We start from the raw sequence: 20,341 nt of genomic DNA, 5'->3' as shown, positions 1-20,341 counted from the left end.
ACAAGCAGGGAGAGCAGGAAGGAAAGGGAGAACCAGGCTCCCCGCTGAGCTGAGAGCCCGATGTGGGGCTCCATCCCAGAACCCTAGTATCATGACCCCAGCCAGAGGCAGATGCTTAACCAACTAGCCACCCAGGCACCCCGAGACTGATTTCTTTTAAATTTTTAATGCATTAATATATATCAATATGATTAAATATAAAGCGTGGCAGGGGTGCCTTTTTTCCATCTTCTGTTGGAAAGATAAAGAACCTGCAAACCTGAGCTAGTTTCTTCTGAAACATTAACTGTAATTTTCAAAACTCTTGTAGCTTTGATGTACTGATTTTTTCCAGGTACATCTACATTCCAAGTATAGTGCAATTGAAGTAAAACACAGGAAGTAATGATACAGTTGTTTATTTTGGACATAAATGGAGAAAATTTTTTAATACAAGAATAGAACTCTAGAAAAAAACATTCCAGTGTACTATAGTTCTTTGTGGAGTAGAGAGAGTAGTTATAATCCTCCCCATAATATATTCACCTAGGTCATAAATTTTATGGCACACAAACTCAGATGAAAGATACATTACAAATGGTGGTATCATAAACGTAACTTCAAGAAACCTACCAAGCAAATGCTTAGGCCTGCACTTTTGTAATCTGGTAAAAAGCCTACAAATCTTGAATCACTTTAAAACTGTAGAGAATGGGGTATATAGAGGTGAGTAGGTAAGGTACTTGAAAAACAGAACATAATGGATAGCTTTTATATATATCTCTAAAATATAATTTCCCGTTTATAGAATAGGTTTACAGCCAAAGAATAGCTAGAAGAATCAAACCAACTTAATCACAATAAGGAGAGTTGGTGTCAAGTTCGGTACATTTTTATTCCCCTCTCCAGCAGCTCTTTAAATCTTTACTGATGTTGACAAATTTTTTTTCAACCACATAGAGCTAAATTACAGAACAGGTTCTCCCAAGTGTGGTTCCTAAACCAAGAGCATCACCGAGGAACTTAATACAGATGCATATTTTCATCCACCACTCCAAACTCACTAAAATTCTGGGGTGAGGCCCAGCAGTATTTTAAGAAGCACTACAGGTGATTCTGATGCCTGTTCAAGTTGGAGAACCACTGGAGTAGAACTGGCTTTCAGTCAACTCCTGGTAATTTTACTAGTCTCTTCTGTACAAAGACAAATCAAGTAGTCTACTGAAGTAACAGGCTCTAATAGTATTTTTCTTCCCCCAAAAAAATCATTATTTAATGCTGTTTCCATTTAAACTTTATGCCTGATACATTAATAATCTGTTTTGCTCTTGGAGGAAGCAGTTTCAGATGCCCTGTTGGAAAACTTAATCAGAGTAGGTCTGATATAATGGCAACATTTTAAATTGGTGTTCTTGTAAGTAAATAATGTATCCCATTGCAAAACAAATCTGTGAGTGATAGAAGTTAACTATTTCATTACCAGTTTTTATTTATCAATCTTTAGCACACACATAACAGTATTACATTCTCTACAATATTTTCATTAAAACCACAAAAGGAAAATGTGACTGCCTCTTAACATAGTTGTTAAGAATAAAATTTTAAAAAGCTGACCCTTTGACAAACTATAAATTTAATCCCTGCCTTTACATCAAATATATTTTGGCAGTTTTATCAGCATATTAATATTCACAATTGTGGTAGAGACAAAAATCATTTTAACTAAGGATCAGTGTTTTCTTACACCATTTTGCTAAAGTAGCTACTGCCATAATCTGGACTATTTTTTTTTTCCCAACAATACATGTTAAACTTTGTTACAGTTACTTCTAGAATTCACAAGCTTTTATTCTTTCTGTCCTACTGTGACTGACTAGAAGGACAACCATTCATGATACCTTTATACAATAGATGTAGAACTGGTTCTTGATTTTGGCTGCATATTAGAATCATTTAAAAAGCTTTAAAATCTTACAGGTTAATTCCAATGTGCAGCCAAAGTTGAGAACTATTGCCTTAAAAACAAGGTTTCAGCAACCAGTTTTCTCACCCCGAATGCTACAGTAGTTTTAGAAGCATTTAACAGTTAGAACATATGCTGGATTTGATCAAGTGTGGTATCATTCTGAATATCCTGCTCTAACGTCAGTGGCTTTGGAGTAATCTAAGGTGCCTCTCTTGTCACACCGACAATGCTTACTATCAAGATTACTACAAGAGTTCTTGTTGAGAGAAAGCATTCTTCACAAAATGAATCTGCTTTAATAATGCATTAGGGGTTTTGGGGACTTTTAAGGCACTGAAAACCCTTTGGAGACATCTTAAACCCCCACATCAGTGATTCTCAAACGAGGTTGCACCTTAGGAATTTTTTTTTAGCTAAAATGCTGAGATCCTATCCTCAGTAACTAAATCAGAATCTGGTTGCATGGGGGTCTAGCAATATTTTTTAGAGCTCCACAGTTGAGGATTTGGTAACAGAATGCCAATCTCTTGAATCAGTAGCCTATATCTGCTTTCATTTTACTTGGGATTTTTGTGTGACAAAGTTAAACTACTAAGGCTTTTGAATTTCACCCCTAATAAAATCAGGACAGAAGCAATCAAAAGAAAATTCAGAAAGTCAAGGCTTCTGGCATGGGCACATCTACTTTGAAACAGGGTATAAATTAATTAAAGCCAGACATAGGGTACCAGTTCCCATAGTAGTTTTAACTGTCTTGACTAAAGGTCACTGCCAGATGAGAAGCACAGGTGAACTAGTCCCCCTACTAAAATTTGTCTTTAAACTCTTCCTCAAGTGCTCAGCTTAAAATGCTCTGAGGTTTTGTTCAAAATCCAGGGCACCTTATCCCCCAGACCTAGTGAATCAGAATCTCCAGAGGAGCTAGAGAACCCACATGTTTAACAAACTCGAGGTGATTCTATACTGTTGATAGATATTAAAAGAAAAATTAAGAAATTTTGGAGATGGCGTAAATGCAGTAGTTAAAACCTTCACACTTAATTAGAAACTTGTATTTTCCTATAACTCACTGGGATTACTTTTGTTAAACAATACTAATTTATGGCAAAATATCGGATTCAAAATCATCTCTGCTCAGATTGTGTTCTTTGCCAGTGATATTTCATTTGGAACCAGAAGGGGGAAAAAGCAATAGTGTTATTTCATAGTTCAGTTTTAAGTTTCTCATATAAGTCCTCTTGGTCAATCATGTCTGTGTGCCCATTCCAGCGATGATAAGCAAGAAGAGCAGCATTGTGGGCGGCAATGGCACTCATCTCCATGGCACTTGCTGCACACTCTATGCCATTGAGGTAGTAAAGTCTATCGTGGAGAATGATGGAAGGGCATTTCTCTGGAGGCTTATAATGAGGATATGCAAGCCATGGCTGCTTCACAGCATAATCATAGGACAAAAAAAGCTTTAATATTTGTTCTTTAGTGAGAATTTCTTGGGAAAAGATCTTCCAAACATATCCCCTATCTGTTAATGGTTGAAGATTATCATTTTCTGTTACAGAGGACACAATCCCAATGCTATTAATGAACAAATCTGAATTATCAGTGGTTAAGATTGTACTAAGATCAAATTTGTCTAAGGCTCTAGAGCTAAAAAGAGTTGAATTCAATTGCCCCTTAATTAAAGTTGTCACTATATGTTGGTAGTACTGATGGAATTCCTCAATTGGAGGATCAAAGTTGAGGAAAGTTATATTGGACATTTTTCGATTCAGTGGAGTGGCCACCAAGACAATGTCATAGAAGTCCGAACGGGTCTCAGATCCAATTTGGTAGATCACTTCATACATCTTTGTGGGCCTTCCTAGAAGAAAGAAGCATACATTTCAGTGTTCCTAGTATACTATACTTTACACCTTCCAAAAATAATTTTATTATTGTAATAGTTTATAAAGTTTATTATAAAATAGTTATAATTCTAAGGAATTAAAAGGAGTTTTACCGTTTAACTGTGCTAAATTGAGGCCAGTTTTCTACTGGAATAGAAATGATACCTTGTCAATAAGTACAAAATATGGAATTACACTTTTAAGAATGAGATGATTTTAAAATCCAAGGAGATGTGCCACTGTACTTGAGCACATTTGGGAATATTTCCATGTGGTACAACATACACAATTTATAATTCCATCATTTGGAACTAAGAGAAGAGTGGTTTTTCTCCCTGAGCGATTATTTTCTAGAGAGTAAATTAGGAACAGTAGAATTTCAGGCTCACCTGTATGCTTGGTCCTTGTTTTCTCCTCTATGTACATTACTGAGCCAGATATAAGGTTGCTTTTGGACGCCTGAAGGAGCCCTGAGCAAACAAGTTTATTACCACCTTCTACTGCCCAAAGGCCAGAATCAGCACCAGACAGTGATACCGCCCCTGTCAGTGGTAGGAAAAAATGTGTTTTAATTCTGACTCTGTAAAAGGCCGTCTACCCACTCTCTTCCCAATTTAGGTGAGTTCTGCTCCAAATATCTCCAGACATTGTCAGACAGTCCCTGGGGGCAAAAATCTCAGTGAAAGCTAAGGACTCTCTCCCCACTAAAAATGCACAGATCTACATATACACAATTTTGCCAACCGTGTCTGAAGTTTCAGAGAAAGGTAAGTCTTCTCCAACTCACGGCCTAAAGTTAGGAGCCACCATAGCATCAGGTAAGCCCCTCTGTGAATTAATGTCTGTAACTGTTCCAAGCTTTGGCTTACCCACAAAACCATTGATGTTCATGCTTTGGCCATAATTGACCCTCATGACAGGTGCAACAATTTCATTGAGGAATTTCTCAGAGAAGCCTGCTTTCTGCAAGGTTTCAAGAAGGGTTCGGTTAAGCATTCCAAGGAATTCGTCTCCTCCTAGAGAATGTAGTAACTTTTCTACACTGCTGAAGGCATAGTCGTGAGACTGGTAACGGTAGATCCTTTTGAAAAGAAGAGAAATGGCCATTAAACACCAAACGAGATAAGGGGAAGGGAATTAGCATATTTCCTTCTAATGAATTTCTACCTATCATGTAAGATGCACCTCAGTCACCATCTTCCCCAGGTATCCCAGAAGCTCTTATCCCCACCCCACCTCCTCAGGTAGTACACTGTCCTTCGTATAGTCTTCTGCATTAATATGGTCACTGGGAGCACCTTTAAAGAAGTGAGTATTGTCCTAGGTCTTGGTCTCATTCACCTTTTTATCTTCCAGCAGCAGTTAGACATGTATAAAATTAAATTTTATCTTTCCACCAGGCTTGATCCTCTCTATGCGCTCCCTATCCCAGCCAAAATGTGGATTGGGATGTTAGTTCACTCCTAACATCCTACATGTCACCCTCAGTTCATTTAATTTCAAACTTCAGTCTTTTCACTTCTTTCTACTGCTCCCACCCAAGAAGAAAACCTTACCAGTCTTCAAAACATCTCTCTTAACTCAGGATTTATATTCAAACTACTAAATGAATAACTGATCTACCTGCTTCCAGTTTCTTTTCTTTGAAACCTTTATGAATCTCCCAGAAACCCTAAAGTACATCTTTAGTCATTATGGACTTACTCAAAAAACAACTTGCTTACTGCTACTTACTAAATAAACTCCTGGCTTTAAAAAAAGGAATGAATTTTAGAGCCAAACTCATCAAGTCTAACTCTTGCTCTAACTACAGAGAAACAAGTAAAAGGACTTGTCTAAAAGTCACATGAAAAGGCTCAAGCACAAGCTGCCCCCTCTGCCCTCAACCACACACACCACTCATACCCTCCACTTGAACATACCTGACCCAGTCACTGATCTCTGAATGTGCTCTGCATATTGCTCCCCAGCACTACACTAACTCTTCTCCAACTAGAATACACTTTGAGCTAGGACCCCACCTCCTATGCAAAGTCTTGCCCAACTATTAATTTTTAGGAAATACCACCTAATATTTTCCTGAACTTCATGGACTTAAAAGAATATCCACGCAGTAATTCAATATGTAATTTTTCAAGTTGTAAGTGACACAAAAATGAGAAAGCTACGATTCCTTTCCCTCAGGTAGCTCACAGCTGGGGACAGGTAGTAAGGCACATACACTGATAAGTATATGAAACAAAGGAAGAACTAAGTACCAAAGAAATATCTCTATCTTACATCAACTTTCTTCTCTCAAAATTATAAATTTTTTGAGCAGGGGACAATGTCACATCCATTTCAATATTACCTACTATCTAATAGTGTAGTATACAAAACATTGAATACATATTTGTGGGAGAAATTGGTATCAGTGCCCCCCAAAAAACTAAAATAACTCCTTCCAACCATCAATTGGTTTCTACTCCCGAGGAAGTTGGAAAAAGTAGAGGACGAAAACACGGAGTTCTTTAGAAAATAGACTGAATATCTCATAAAATGAAGAATGAACTTTGGCTAATGGTCAGCAAGACAAAACAGCAGCCAATTAAATAACATATATAATATCATAAAGAAATTATTCCCTGCCACCACCTGCCTGGGACCCAACCCCATTCCATCAAGTCTCCAGTAAAGGCCTAGATGTGAGACAACAGAAACCATGTACTCATTGAACACTGTTAACTGTTTTACAATACTAGTTGCATTAGAATACATTTTTATTAAAAAGTTAGGTGTGTAATTTCTGCTAATCAGGCTCCTTTACGGCCTCTTTTTTTTTTCTTTTTAAACTACATTTGTATAACCCTTAACATTTATTCATTTGATAAATATTTATGAAGCATTAACTTTGAGCCAGGTATTCTAGGTGCTAAAGATGCAGAGGTGGTCAGCACGACAGAGGAAAAAAGTCCCTAATGGATCCTGTGTTCTAGTTGGTGAAACGGGTAGTAAAAAAAATTAATGTGAGTAAATTATATAAGTTTAGAGGATGATAAATGTTAAGGAGAAAGCAAATCAAAAAGGAAGACTGAGAAGGCTTAGAGTTGGTAGTTGCAACTCTAAATAAGGTGGTCCCCAAAAATAAGTAGAGTGGTCAAGGAAAGCCTCACTAAGAAGGTAACATCTGAGCAAAGACCTGAGGGAGGTGAGAACTGCAGCATCCAGAGGAGAACATATTTTCAATAGAAGTAAGAGTGGTGCAAAAGCCTCATTCACAGAAGCATGCCTGGTGTGTGCAAAGAACAATGAGGCCAGTGCAGTTTAAACAGACCCAGGAGAGCAGGAAGAGGCATAGTCAGAAAAAACTATTGGGGGGAGACAGTATGAGAGATGAAACTTCTCGAAGGGTGGAATAAGGACCTCAGAAAATCTACATAAAAGCAATGAGAACACTGGCAAAAATCAACATCAACTTTTTCAAAACTCTGGAAATAAACCAGACTTGCCAAAGTCCCAGGAGTATCTTTTCAAGAGAAATGGCTGAATCGCAGTAGGAACAGTGAACCCTGTGGCATGTTAGCTTGCCCTATTCCCATTCCCCTCAGACCAGCAAGGTAGCCTTCAAAACCAGCAGTCTTGAAACTACAATACCTGTGAAACCTACAACCTGGCAACCATGGGTAGGATAGGACAGGTTTGGAGCTTCTCCACATCCTATCCCCAGGGAAGTGCCACTATTTGACTCATCTGGCAGCTCACTGAAAAGCTCTATCCTCGAGGCTTGTCTCAACTTGACCTGATTCAGAGCCTGATCTTTACAAACAGCCCATCCTGAGGGCGTCTGTCAAAAAAAAAAAATTAAGGGGCAATTTAAAATCACAGCTACCTGAGGCTGTGATATCAAATGGGGCTAACAAGAGGCTGACCAAAAGACAAAAAAAAAAAAAAAAACCCTGGGGAATGAAAAACACATTCTTGGTGACCCAGAAGGCCATGATTATGTACAAGATTATCACATGCCTAGGAAAGACCTTAGAAGGCCCTAATCTGTCACCTCTGGTTATCCCTGAGGCTTTGAGCAAGCAGGAAATAAAAGCTAAAGTAGACAGAGTTGTAAACCACCTGCCAGAGCACTGAAAACTCACCCAACACACAATTAAGAGACCACGCATGACAATGAATACAGACTTCACAGAATTAATCCCAGAAAGTCACCAAACATCAACAACAACAGATCTGGGGTAGCTGGGAAATCTGATTTCCAGAGTCGTCATATAATGTTACTTTAAATGTCCTGTTTTCAACAAAAATCATAAAACAATCAGAGAAACAAAGTATGACCCAGGGGCGCCTGGCTGGCTCAGCGGGTAGAGCATGCGACTCTTGATTTTGAGGTTGTGAGTTCAAGCCGCACATTGGGTGTGGAGATTACTTTAAAATTAAAAAAAAAAAAAAAAATTGGGCTGCCTGGATGGCTCAGTCAGTTAATCAGCCAACTCCTGATTTCGGCTCAGGTCACAATCTCAGGGTCCTGAGATCAAGCCCTGAGTCGGGTTCCCTGCTCAGCAGGGAAGGGAGTCTGCTTGTCCCTCTCCCTGCCCTTCCCCATGCTCTTGCTCTAATTAACTATTTTTTTAAAAATCTTTTTAAAAAGAATGGGGGCACCTGGGTAGCACAGTCGTTAAGCATCTGCCTTCAGCTCAGGGCGTGATCCCAGCGTTCTGGGATCGAGCCCCACATCAGGCTCCTCTGCTGGGAGCCTGCTTCTTCCTCTCCCACTCCCCCTGCTTGTGCTCCCTCTCTCGCTGGCTGTCTCTATGTCAAATAAATAAATAAAAATCTTAAAAAAAAAAAAGAATGACCAAAACAAGGAAAGAAAAAAAGTGTCTTAGAAAGTTTCCCTGAGGAAACACAGTTATTGGATTTACTAGATAAAGACTTTATATCAGCTATTATAAATATGTTCAAAGAAATGGAGGAAACCACGTTTAAAATATTAAAGCAAGTATGTAAACAGTGTCTCACCAAATATCAATAAAGAGTCAAACTATTTTTTTTTAATTCTGGAGTTGCAAAGTACAGTATCTAAAGTTTAAAATTCCCTAGAGGGGCTCAATAACAGATCTGAAATAGAAAAATCAGTGAACTTAAAGGTCAATTGAAATTATACACTCTGAGGAACAGGCCGAAAAGAAAAATGAGCAGAGTATCAGTGAACTGTGGGACAACATAAAGCATAGCAACATACACATAATGGGAATTGTAGGAGAGGCAGAAAAAAAAGGGGGCAGGGCAAAAATACTTGAAGAAACAATGGCCAAACACTTCCCAGATTTGAAAGAAAACATTAATCTGCACACCCAGGAAGCTAAATCTAAGCAGGATAAATGTAAGTTCACACCCAAAAACATAATACTAGAAAAAGAATACTGAAAGCAGCAAGAAAAAGGTGACTGACTCAGAAAAAGGGATCTTCAATTCATCAGAAACCATGAAGGCCAGAGTGTAGTGGGATGACATATTCAAAATGCTGAAAGAAAAGTCTTATCAACCAAGAGTTCTATATCCAGCAAAACTATCCCTCAAAAATGAAAAGAAATTGAAATAATCCCAGCTAAACACAAACAGAATTCATATGAGCAGACCTTCCCTACAAGAAATTAGAGAAAGTCCTTCAGGCTGAAGTACACTAGACAGAAACTCAAATCCCCATCAAGAAATGAGCACTGGTAAAAGTAATTGCATAAAGTAAACATAAAGAACTGAAAACAGAATCAAAGAGATTTTTTGAACATCCATGTTTACTGCAGCATTATTCACAATAGCCAGGAGGTAGAAGAAACCTAAATGTTCATCAATGATGAATGAATAAAACAAAAGAAGCCAATAATGGAGGAACAGATAGACAAGCAACATAAGATGTATAAAAAGTAAATAGCAAAATAGCAGGCATAAACCCTACCTTCACAGTAATTATATTAAACATAAAATGGACTAAACACTGCCATCATAAGGCAGAGAGTGGTAGACTGGACCAAAAACATGATCCAACAATACGCTGTCTACAAGAAACACACTTTAGATTCACACAAATAGGTTGAAAGTAAAAAGATGGAAAAAGATATACCATAAAAACAGTAATCAAAGACAGCTGGAGTGCTTACACTAATATCAGAATATAGACTTTAAGACAAAAATTCCTGCCAGAGGCAAAGAAGGACATTTAAAAATGATAAAGGGGTTATCAGTCTGTGAGGAAGTCATAACAATTATAAACATACAAGCATCTAACAACAGAGTTCCCAAATACATGAAATGAAACTGACAGAACCAAAGGGAGAAACAGACAACTTAACAATACTAGTTGAAGACTCCACTATCCCACTTTCAATAGCGAGTAGAACAAATAGGCAGAAGATCAGCAATACATTCATTCATTAGGGCTACCATAACAAGGTATCACAGACTGAATACCTTAAACAACACAAATTCATTTCTCATAGTTCTGGAGGCTAAAAATCCAAGATCATGGCATTGACAGCTTTGGTTTCTTTTGAGGACTGTCACCTTGGCCTACAATGGTCACCTTTTCATTGTGTCCTCCCATGATCCGTCTTATATGCATGCACATCCCTGGTGTCTCTTCCGTGTTCTAATCTCTTATTCTTATAAGGACACCAGTCACATCCAATATGGCCTACCCTAATGGCCTCATTTTAATATAATTACCTCATCAGAAGCCCTGTCTCCAAATATAGTCATTCTGAGGTACAGGGGATTAGGGCTTCAACCTATAAGGAGGTAGGGCATAATTCTGCCCAAAATAAACAGGAAACTAAAAAATCAGGAGATAGGATTACCTATGTCGGGTCTTTCAAGCCATTGTACAGATTTTGGGTGTTACTCTGCACGAAATAGCCACTGAAAGTTTATATTTTTAATTTAAACTCAAGGTAGTTAACATATAGTGTAGCACTGGTTTCAGGAGTAGAATTTAGTGATTCATCACTTACATATAACACCCAGTGCTCATCCCAACAAGTCTTCCTTAATACCCATCCCCCATTTAGCCCATCCCTCAACCCACTTCCCCTCCAGCAACCCTCAGTTTGTTTTTGTTTTTTTTAAGATTTTACTTATTTGTCAGAAAGAGAAAGCACAAGCAGGGGAAGAGCAGGCAGAGGGAGAAGCAGGGAGCCCAATGTGGGACTTGATCCCAGGATCCCAGGATCATGACCTGAGCTGAAGGCAGACACTTAACCAACTGAACCACCCAGGCACCTCAGTTTGTTCTCTTAACTATAGAGTCTCTAATGGTTTGCCTCCCTCTCTGTTTTTATCGTATTTTATTTTTCCTTCCTTTCCCCTATGTTTATCTGTTTTGTTTCTTAAATTACACATCAGTGGAATCATGATATCTGTCTTTCTCTAACTTATTTCACTTAGCATAATACACTCTAGTTCTATGCACATTGTTGTAAATGGCAATATTTCATTCTTTCTGATCATGGAGTAATATTCTATTGTGTATATGTATCTCCACATCTCCTTTGTCCATTCATCTGTTGATGGACATTTAGGCTCTTCCCGTAATTTGGCTATTGTTGATAGTGCTGCTATAACTGGGTGCGTGGGCCCCTTTGAATCAGGACTTTAGTATCCTTTAGGTAAATACCTAGTAGTGCAATTGCTGGGTCATAGGGTAGCTCTATTTTGCCACTGAAAGTTTCTGAGCAGAGAAGTAATATGATGACCCTTAGATTTTAAAAAGACCTCTTTGGCTGCTATGCTGAAAAAACATAGTGGTTGCACAAGGGCAAAAACAGGAAGGTGAGGTAGGGGGTATATCAGCTTCTAGTTGCTATTATAACAAATTACCACAAACTAAGTGGCTCAAACAACACAAATTTATTATCTTATGGTTTTGCAGGTTAGAAATCCAAAAGTCAATCTCACTGGTCTAGAGTCAAGGTGTCTGCAAGGCTGGTTCCCTCTGGAAGCTCTGACGGAAGAATCCATTTTCTTGCTTTTTTCAGTTTCTGTAAATCACCTGCTTTCCTTGGCTTGTGGCACCTTTCTAGCATCATTCCAACCTCTTACTTCCATCATCACATTTCTTACTACTCACTCTGATCCTCCTGCCTCCCTCTTTTAAGGACTCTCGTGATTACACTGGGCCCACCTAAATAATTGGGAATAATCTTCCCATTTCAAGATCCCTAACTTAATCATATCTGCAAAGTCCCTTAACAGTGTAAGGTAACACATTCACAGGTTCTAGGGATTAGGGTATAGATACCTTGCATGGGGAGAAAGGCATTTGATTCAGCCTACCACAGGGAGCTACTCCAACAATACAGATGAGATAATAGCGGCTTGCATCGAAGTGGTAGAAGCATGGTGGTGAGAAGTGGTGGAATTCTGGATACATTTTAAAAACTGATAGGATTAAAGACAGACTGGACTTGGGAAAGGAGGAAGAGAAAAGGGTAAAAAATTACTCAAAATATTTGTTAGGAGTAACTGGAAGGAAGAAAAGTTATTTATAAAGCCTTTCACTGTGAATCCTATAGTCTCAGATTAAGAAATGTTCAGGATCTAATATGTTCTCAGAAACACACTAAGGGCTAGAGACAAGAATGAGCTTTAACCTAACCCAGAAACCAAGATATCTCAACAGAAAGACATTACTGAACCAGAGGATTCAATTCAACAAATGTCTGAATGAATAGCTGCTATATTCTAATTACTGTGCATACCACAGAACAACACAAGTGTGTGGGTGGTGTGCTCCATATAACACTTACAGGATGTTTGGAAAGAGAAATGAATGGCAACTAGAGATTAGTGGAAGGCTTTGCTGAAAGGGCTGAGAAAAGAGATTGGACTCTGGAGTAAGAAATAGCATCTAACCAGAAGAACTGCATAAATAAAATTTGCTCAGAACTAGAAATTAACCTGGAAAGTATGGACAGCAGGGGCTACAGGATTTCCACCCGAAGTAGCTCCACCAACAAGAAAAATGAATAAATACTTGCATGGGTGTGGGATGTTGCCTATCACCCTCTTTCAAGTGTCATGGTTTACTACTGTCACATGGGCCTTCGCTCACACTGTGCACTCTGAAATGGAAGCACAAAAATGACCATGTACTTCTCCAAAGCCAGTCAGCAAATCCCCCAAAAGTTTTCCAGAAGGGGACCCAACTGGATTTGTCATATACATTGAAAATAGGGAGAAAAACTCTGAGCAAGGGCTTTAGGTTTCTATTACCATTCAAAGAAAGAAAAAAACTCAAAAATATTATCCAATTGCACATTTTAACCTAATGGTTTGCAACTTTGTAGGTAAGATTCACTTGAGATACTTTTAAAAATACCAATGTCCATGGGCACCTCAGTCAGTTAAACGTCTGCCTTCAGCTCAGGTCATGATCTCAGGGTCCTGGGGTCAAGCCCTGCTTCAGGCTCCCTCTCCCTCTGCCATTCTCCCTGCTTGTGCTCACTTGTGCTGTCTCTCTCAAGTAAATAAATAAAATCTTAAAAAAAAAAAAAGATTCCCATGTGATTCCAGTGTGCAGCAGGTTGAGAACTACTGCTTCATTGAAATGCAGGGGAATCTGTTGTTCCAGATTACTCTTTGGCAACCTCTGTAGTTCCCAATTCTGACTTTTGCAATATTCCAGAGTATCTCCAACATGGGGTGATATGACAAATACACCTGACCCTTGAATAACAGAGGTCTGAACTGCGCAGATACATTTATACATGGGTTTTGTTTTGTTTTTTTGGTTTTTTCAGATATATACAGTGGAGTACCACAAATATATTTTCTCTTCCCTTATGATTTTCTTAATAACATTCTTTTCTCCAGCTTACTTTATTGTAAGAATGAGATATAACACACAAAATATGTATTCATTGACTGTTCATGTTCTTAGTAAGTCTTTCTGTCAACAACAGGCTATTAGCAGTTAGGTTTTGGGGAAGTCAAAAGTTACATACAGATTTTCAACTCTGCAAGGAATTGACACCCCAACCCCCCCCCATATTATTCAAGGGTCATTTATTTATTTAATAACTGGTACAGCATTTAACAGAAAGTAGACTGATGACAGCACTAGAACAAGATTCCCTGCTGGTGGCAGGGGAAGGGGTTGGGAGAGGAGGCAGAAAGGGAGAAGTGGGAACACACAGGGTAACAGTTATGTCACTAGTCCAGCAGTATTTAACTACTTTAACAACTGGCACATGCTGGCTCAATACCAGCCTCCTCTCCAACTTTCTCATAGGATATGATAAAATTATCAAAATAAAATTTTTATGTTCCTGACTCATTGAAAGAACAGAAATGTAGGGTGCATGCCCTTTGAACAACATAAGGATCAGTGCTTTTTAATCAAATATCAAAGACAGAGGGAGGCAGTAATTACATAAAGTAAGGGAACTATTTTCTAAAATCAAAAATAGGGGTGCCTGGCTGACTCAGTCAAAAAAGCATGCGACTCTTATCTCAGGGTTGTGAGTTCAAGCCCGACACCGGGTGTAGAGATTACTAAAAAAATAAACTTTAAAATCAAAAATAGTATAATCCTGGGGCACCTGACTGGCTCAGTCCATTAGAGTGTGCAACTCTTAATCTCTGGGGTTGTGAGTTCAGGCCCCACATTGGGTGTAGAGTTTACTTAAACAAAAAAATACTATATATATCCCATCACTGCATCTATTTCAAAGTTCTGTAATATCCAGAATTCACTTGAAAAGTGATTTGTTAATTTCTCCTAAGGCAGTTCTCTACATGTCAAGCAAGCCGCCAGTAAGAAAACTTATAGACATAGGCAGGGCTGTATCTGATGCCATCTGAACTTGATTTTCCTGCTGAGCATGCAGCAACATGCCACCTTCCTTCTTTACAAAGTGACTGGCTCTCTCTACACAAATCCTATATATTTTCTTAGTTATTGGTTTACTGCTTGTCTCTGTACTAGAATGTGTATTATTTGAAGACAGAGACATGTTCTAGATTCTACATCCTCAGGACCCAGAATAGTGCCTGGCACGTAATAGGCAGTAAACATTTGGTAAATGAATAAATGAACGACTGACTACTTTAAAACAGTCTGCACTGTAGCTGACCTTAATGTGCCCAATGGAAAAGTGTTTGAGGAATTGACCTAACAGTGGTGTTTAGAAAGAGAAATCCCAGGGGCGCCTGGGTGGCTTAGTCAGTTAAGTGTCTGCCTTGGGCTCAGGACCCCCAGAGTCCTAGGATCAAGCCCCACATCAGGCTTCTTGCTAAGTGGAAAGCCTGCTTCTACCTTTCCCTCTGCTGCTCCTCCTGCTTCTGCTCACTCGTGTGCTATCTCTCGTTCTGTCAAATAAATAAATAAAATCTTAAAAAAAAAAAGAGAAATCCCATAAGTTACAAAAACTAGAGTATATTTATCCTACTCAATCCTTATACCTGTCCTTGTCAATACTTGGTCACATATGACATGTAATTTTACCTTTTTAAGAATTATTTTACTACACTGAAACTCATAGTAATGAAATATCATTAGCACTTACAAGTTAAATTTCTCCAACATCATAACATAAAATTGTAAACCAGCATAAAAATTAGCATATGCTAATGGCCTTAAAAAATAGGCTGCATCTTTCAAAGTTAGACTGGTTATTTTATATCATTTTTCCTAATTACCAAAGCAATACATATAGAAATATTTGAAAATACAGAAAAACATAAAGAAGAAAAAGTGGCACCTGTATTCTCACTACCTGGAACAGTGCTGGAATTCAGTATCTCACTTTAAATTCTTGGGGCACAGAACTGATACTCTGCCTCAGGCTACTGGCTCATTGAAACATCATGTCACAATTCATTAAATTAAATGAAACATCATGTCTCATTTTAGTTCTGTGATCCTTTCTACAAGCTCTTATACACATTACCTCATTCACCTATACAACACCAGCACAGTACAGAGATTAAGAGTGAGAACTCTAGGGCACCTGGGTGGCTCAGTCAGTTAAGCATCCACCTTCGGCTCAGGTTATGATCCTGGGGTCCTGGAATTGAGCCCCTCATCAGGCTCCCTGCTCAGCAGGGAATCTGCTTCTCCCTCTCCCTCTGCTCATGCTCTTTCTCTTGCTATCTCAAATAAATAAAATCTTTTAAAAAAAGAGAGAACTCTGGAGCCAGAATGCTTGGGTGGGAACTCCAGCTCCACCACTTACTAGGTGGGTGTTCTTGCACACTTGAACCCTCTACGCCTCCACCTTCCACATCTGTAAGAAGCTAATAACAGTACCTGAGAGAGCTGTCATAAGAATTCGAGGCATTAACATTTCTAGAGCATTTAAGTGTGTGTGGCAAAACTAAATAAGCATTTCCAAAATACATATGCAAAAGCAAAAATTAAGTACTCTTTCAATATTCAAGTGGATAAACGGTCTGCATATTTTATACAAACCATTTACCTAACAATCTGACTAGCAGGCTTACAGTTAGGTAGAGAACTGTTTCAAGAAATAAAATTCCTAAAAATCATCTAACTAAAAGGTCTTAGGATAAATGGAAGGGGAAAAAAATTACCTCATAAACTTGTCCAGTATATCCTCTACCCACATGTGCATTCGGAGGGACTGGAATCCATACTGCCAAATTAGTTTAATCATGTTAACTATAAACCAGCTGCTCTCCTCAAACACCAGAGTCTCTCCGTTATACACCCCCATTAGGCCACCAGAGCTCTGAATAGTAGACAGACCTGCAAAAACAGAGAAAGGGTTAGCTAAACTCAGGGTTTCTATGTTGATCAAACTAAAGAAGGTCATCTGAAGCTAGGGGGACACTCTGAAGTGTGTGAACTCTGGGCTTCCCCCAGTTCTCAGGAAACATATTAAAGAAGCTCGCTCTCTATATATATTTTTTAAAGATTTTATTTATTTATTTGACAGAGAGAGAGACAGCCAGCGAGAGAGGGAACACAAGCAGGGGGAGTGGGAGAGGAAGAAGCAGGCTCATAGCGGAGGAGCCTGATATGGGGCTTGATCCCACAACTCTGGGATCACGCACTGAGCCGAAGGCAGACGCTTAACCGCTGTGCCACCCAGGCGCCCCAAGAAGCTCTATCTTTAGAACACTGTGCTATTCATTCACTATACTGTCCTAAAGCAGATCTCTAAAAGATCGGTCAGAGGGTCATGCAGATATATCAAAATCAGACTGGCTATTTTTAGTTGAAAAAGACTAAAAAATCAAAGGCAAATGTCAGAATACAAACTGAATTCAATTCAAATACAGAAATTTTGGCTGCCTGGGTGGCTCAGTCAGTTAAGCATCTGCATTCAGCTCAGGTCATGATCCTGGAGTCCAGGAATCAAGCCCTACATCGGGCTCCCCGCTTAGCGGGCGTTAGCTTCTCCCTCTGCCCTTCCTCCTGCTCATGCGCTCTCTCTCTCAAATAAATAAATAAAGTCTTTTTTAAAAATTAAAAAAACAAAAAACCAGAAACGTCAGACATGAATATTTGCAGCGTTAACTGCTCCAGGCATACATTGGCGCTCATGGAGGAAAGAGGCCCAGGGAGCATCATCCACAGGAGATGTGGAAGGCCTGAAGGGAAAGAAGGCATCCCTAATTCCTGTGCGAATCCTATTTTGCATAATTGGATATTTCAGATAACTGGAAGGCGGCAAAAATTACACAATATTCCCTGAGCAAAGGGCCTGCAGAGGCCTGCCAGAATTTCCCCAACCTGTCCAGCTCCTCTGCTGGCAGGGAAGCAGTCAGATATCCCAGGTTCTAGGCACGTCTGCACCCATACCTGTGTGAGTGACTTTAAGCCAGACACTGAAAGCCTCTGGGCCTCATTTTCCCAGCTGTAAAATGAGTACACAAGATTTCTGCTAACTCAAACCATTCTTGGATTCTTCAACATGAACCCAGAGGTTTAAGAACTAAGAAGAGCAACCATCCCCACCCCCATCCCATGGCTGTAATTCCAGATAACTGAAGATACAGATAACTAGTGTCCCATTACGGCAAAGTGGCTCCTAACTAAGCTTGTACTAATTGCTAGCAGCAACGTGAGGAAAACTGTTTTACCAACTTCTCTGTAAAAGACAATTAACAAGGCAGAAAAGTTTCAGTTCCCTATCTGATAAACGTACCCGTGGATGGTCACACAGAAATCTGCTTAGCTCTACAACCAAATTACATACCCAGGTCCTTGACAAAACGCTTCATGTGCAGATTTAAAGGATGGATGACAGAACCTCCTGCCTCATATTCTTGCCCTCGGACAGTCATTGTGGCCAGACGGCCTCCCACCTCTCCTCTTTCAAACAGGTCAATCTTCACATCTTTCCCAAATTTCTGCCGCAGATAATAGGCTGCTGAAGTGCCACCAATTCCAGCTCCAATAATTGCTGTGGGTGGAGAAAAAAAGGAACGGTTTCTTTCCTTCTCACCCAGCTGTATAAGTTTTGTTTTTGAATAACAGATGTTAGCCAAAGCTATAAATCACCAATTTAGGGAAGCTGAGGGCTGGAGGCAAGTGACAGTTGCTGAAGATGAGACTCTCTAAATCTGGACAGACACTGCTCTTGGACAAAAGTGGCAGTACATTAATGTACAAATCGACATTGGACTGGGGGGGGCAGATCCCCAAAGGTTCTCATAGTTCTTTGTCGAGGCACCACTGGTTCTGCACACCCTTCTTTGTGCCCAACGCAAGGGAACAGAGGAGGTGGGCCATTCCAGGACGCATTTTAAATAAAGTGGCCGATATTTTTGCCAAGATTTGTTCTGTCTCATTAATATAGATGGGCAAATGTCCCCACAAAACAAAGCTTTAGGGGAAATAAAAAAGCAAACCAAACGCAGCAAAAACCAAGACTGAAACTTGAGAGTGGCTTATTTCCGCTGTGCAGTAGTCCTAGGTAGAGAAATTGTGCAAGCTAGGGCCTCTGGGAGCAGGCCGACCTCAGTAAAGAAGAGGGGAATGGGGTTCCAGTCCAGCCTATCAGGGGAAGCAGACGGGGTCAGCTTGTTCGCACTGCTCAGTGTGCTGTGACCGCGTGCGCCTGTCATCCGCAGAGCGAGGCGGCAGGTCGCTCCAGAAGGAGCCAGAAGACTGGCTTCCCAAAGGTGCAGCAGGGGAAGGAGGCAAGAGGGTCCTCAGCCTCCCCAGACACCCAGGCTTCCGAGACAGGGGCACAAGGGACGCTTGGCGGCCGCCCGCCCACCCCGATACCCTGTCCACCAACCATTCCCCTAGTGGGCACATCGACAAGCCCAAGAAGACACGGCCCCTGGGACACCGACAGCGACCCTGCGTCGCGAACTAAGAAGACCGCGTCCTGCGCGGAGGACTCGGCGCGCGCGGCCTCGCGGCCGTCGCGGCCGCGGGGCCTGGTGCACTGCGTAGCGGCCGCCCGGCGCGGGGCGCGCTCCCACACCCCTTCCGCGCCGCTCCCCCCACCCCGTCACCTACCGATCTTATCCGGCGGGGCCCGCAGCTCGGCGCTCCCGGGGCACCCCCAGCTGCACAGCAGCAGCCACAACCCCAGAAGCGACGAGACGAGCTCCCCAGCCACGAGTCCCATGGCTCCCGGAGCGCAGCAGTCCACCAAGAGCGCCCGACAGTCCGCCGGCTTCTACGAGTCTGCGCGCCGCACGCCCCGCCCCGATCCTCCGAGCCCCGCCCAGGTCCGCCCCTAGCCGGCCTCGCCCCTCGGAGCCCCGCCCAAGTCCGCCCCCAGCGAAGGCGGGCCCCCGCACCCCACTTCGGCGCGTCCCTACCGGAGCTTCCTAGCCTGGTCGGTTCGGTCCCCAAGCCCGTCCCGCCCCTTCGAAACGCGCCCTACTTCAGGGACACATCAGAGGCACCAGAGGCGGAGGCTCACCCCAGCTCTCCACCTTACTCCCCATCTATTCAAGTGAAGCATCACTTCTTCACTAGTGCCCTCTTCTGTCCTTTCAACCTCTCCCTGTCAGAGAATGCATACAGCAAGTCGCTGCCAGACTCGTGAAGCAACCCATGCTTACTGAGTGACCACTATGTTCCAGAGACTGTTGGACTTAAGATGAATGGGTAAACAGTGATCGGTGAAAAGGAAAATGGGGGCGAGCAGGGATGGGGTGGTCCAAGGGAAAGTAATGGCGGATATGAATAAAAGTAATGTGTCCGTATCACACCGTAAAATATTATGCAAGCATTAAAAAAAAGAAAAAGTAGGACCTATCCTGGTATTGTTATGTGAGAAAAACTAGTGGCTGAGTGATGGGTATTATAAGACCCCATTTTGTAAGTAAAATACGCCACTTCCACCCCCCCCCAAAAGAAACAAAACAAAACAAAAACAGTATGTGAATATGAAGAACAGTGTGGATAGAAGGAAAATAAGTTGGATAAAAAGAAAGATTGAGCTTGGCGTATAAAACACAGTGCAGAAAGCATTCATTCATTGGACAAATATTTACTGAGTTCCTTCTAAGTGGCAAGCAATGTTCTAGGTGCTTG

The 20,341-nt window shown here is 40.8% G+C and overlaps 1 protein-coding gene across 1 annotated transcript; it reads right to left on the bottom strand.

The window, feature by feature from the left end:
• Window positions 1-382: 382 nt before the first annotated feature.
• On the bottom strand, window positions 383-19,531 carry PCYOX1 (prenylcysteine oxidase 1). The gene is made up of 6 exons (XM_026483479.4): window positions 19,313-19,531; window positions 18,039-18,245; window positions 16,408-16,582; window positions 4,701-4,912; window positions 4,221-4,373; window positions 383-3,806 (listed from the first exon to the last, which is right to left on the bottom strand). Exons 1-6 carry the CDS (start codon window positions 19,422-19,424, stop codon window positions 3,148-3,150), a joined length of 1,518 nt encoding a protein of 505 aa, XP_026339264.1. The 5' UTR covers window positions 19,425-19,531; the 3' UTR covers window positions 383-3,147.
• Between the last annotated feature and the right edge of the window lie 810 nt (window positions 19,532-20,341).

Source organism: Ursus arctos, unplaced genomic scaffold (assembly GCF_023065955.2).
Source record: "Ursus arctos isolate Adak ecotype North America unplaced genomic scaffold, UrsArc2.0 scaffold_8, whole genome shotgun sequence".
NCBI classification, from domain to species: domain Eukaryota; kingdom Metazoa; phylum Chordata; class Mammalia; order Carnivora; family Ursidae; genus Ursus; species Ursus arctos.
Note: the sequence above shows the minus strand (reverse complement) of the source record. Positions and strands in the feature narration are given on the sequence as shown.

What these genes read in the sequence shown, in the direction of transcription:
- PCYOX1 (XM_026483479.4), bottom strand. Translation starts at nt 19,424, where the DNA reads ATGGGACTCGTGGCTGGGGAGCTCGTCTCGTCGCTTCTGGGGTTGTGG. An exon ending in ATACTGGACAAGTTTATGAG is followed by an intron (nt 4,913 to 16,407) that starts GTAATTTTTTTC and finishes TCTTTTCAAAAG; the next exon opens with GATCTACCGTTACCAGTCTC. An exon ending in GAACATCAATGGTTTTGTGG is followed by an intron (nt 4,374 to 4,700) that starts GTAAGCCAAAGC and finishes TACCACTGACAG; the next exon opens with GGGCGGTATCACTGTCTGGT.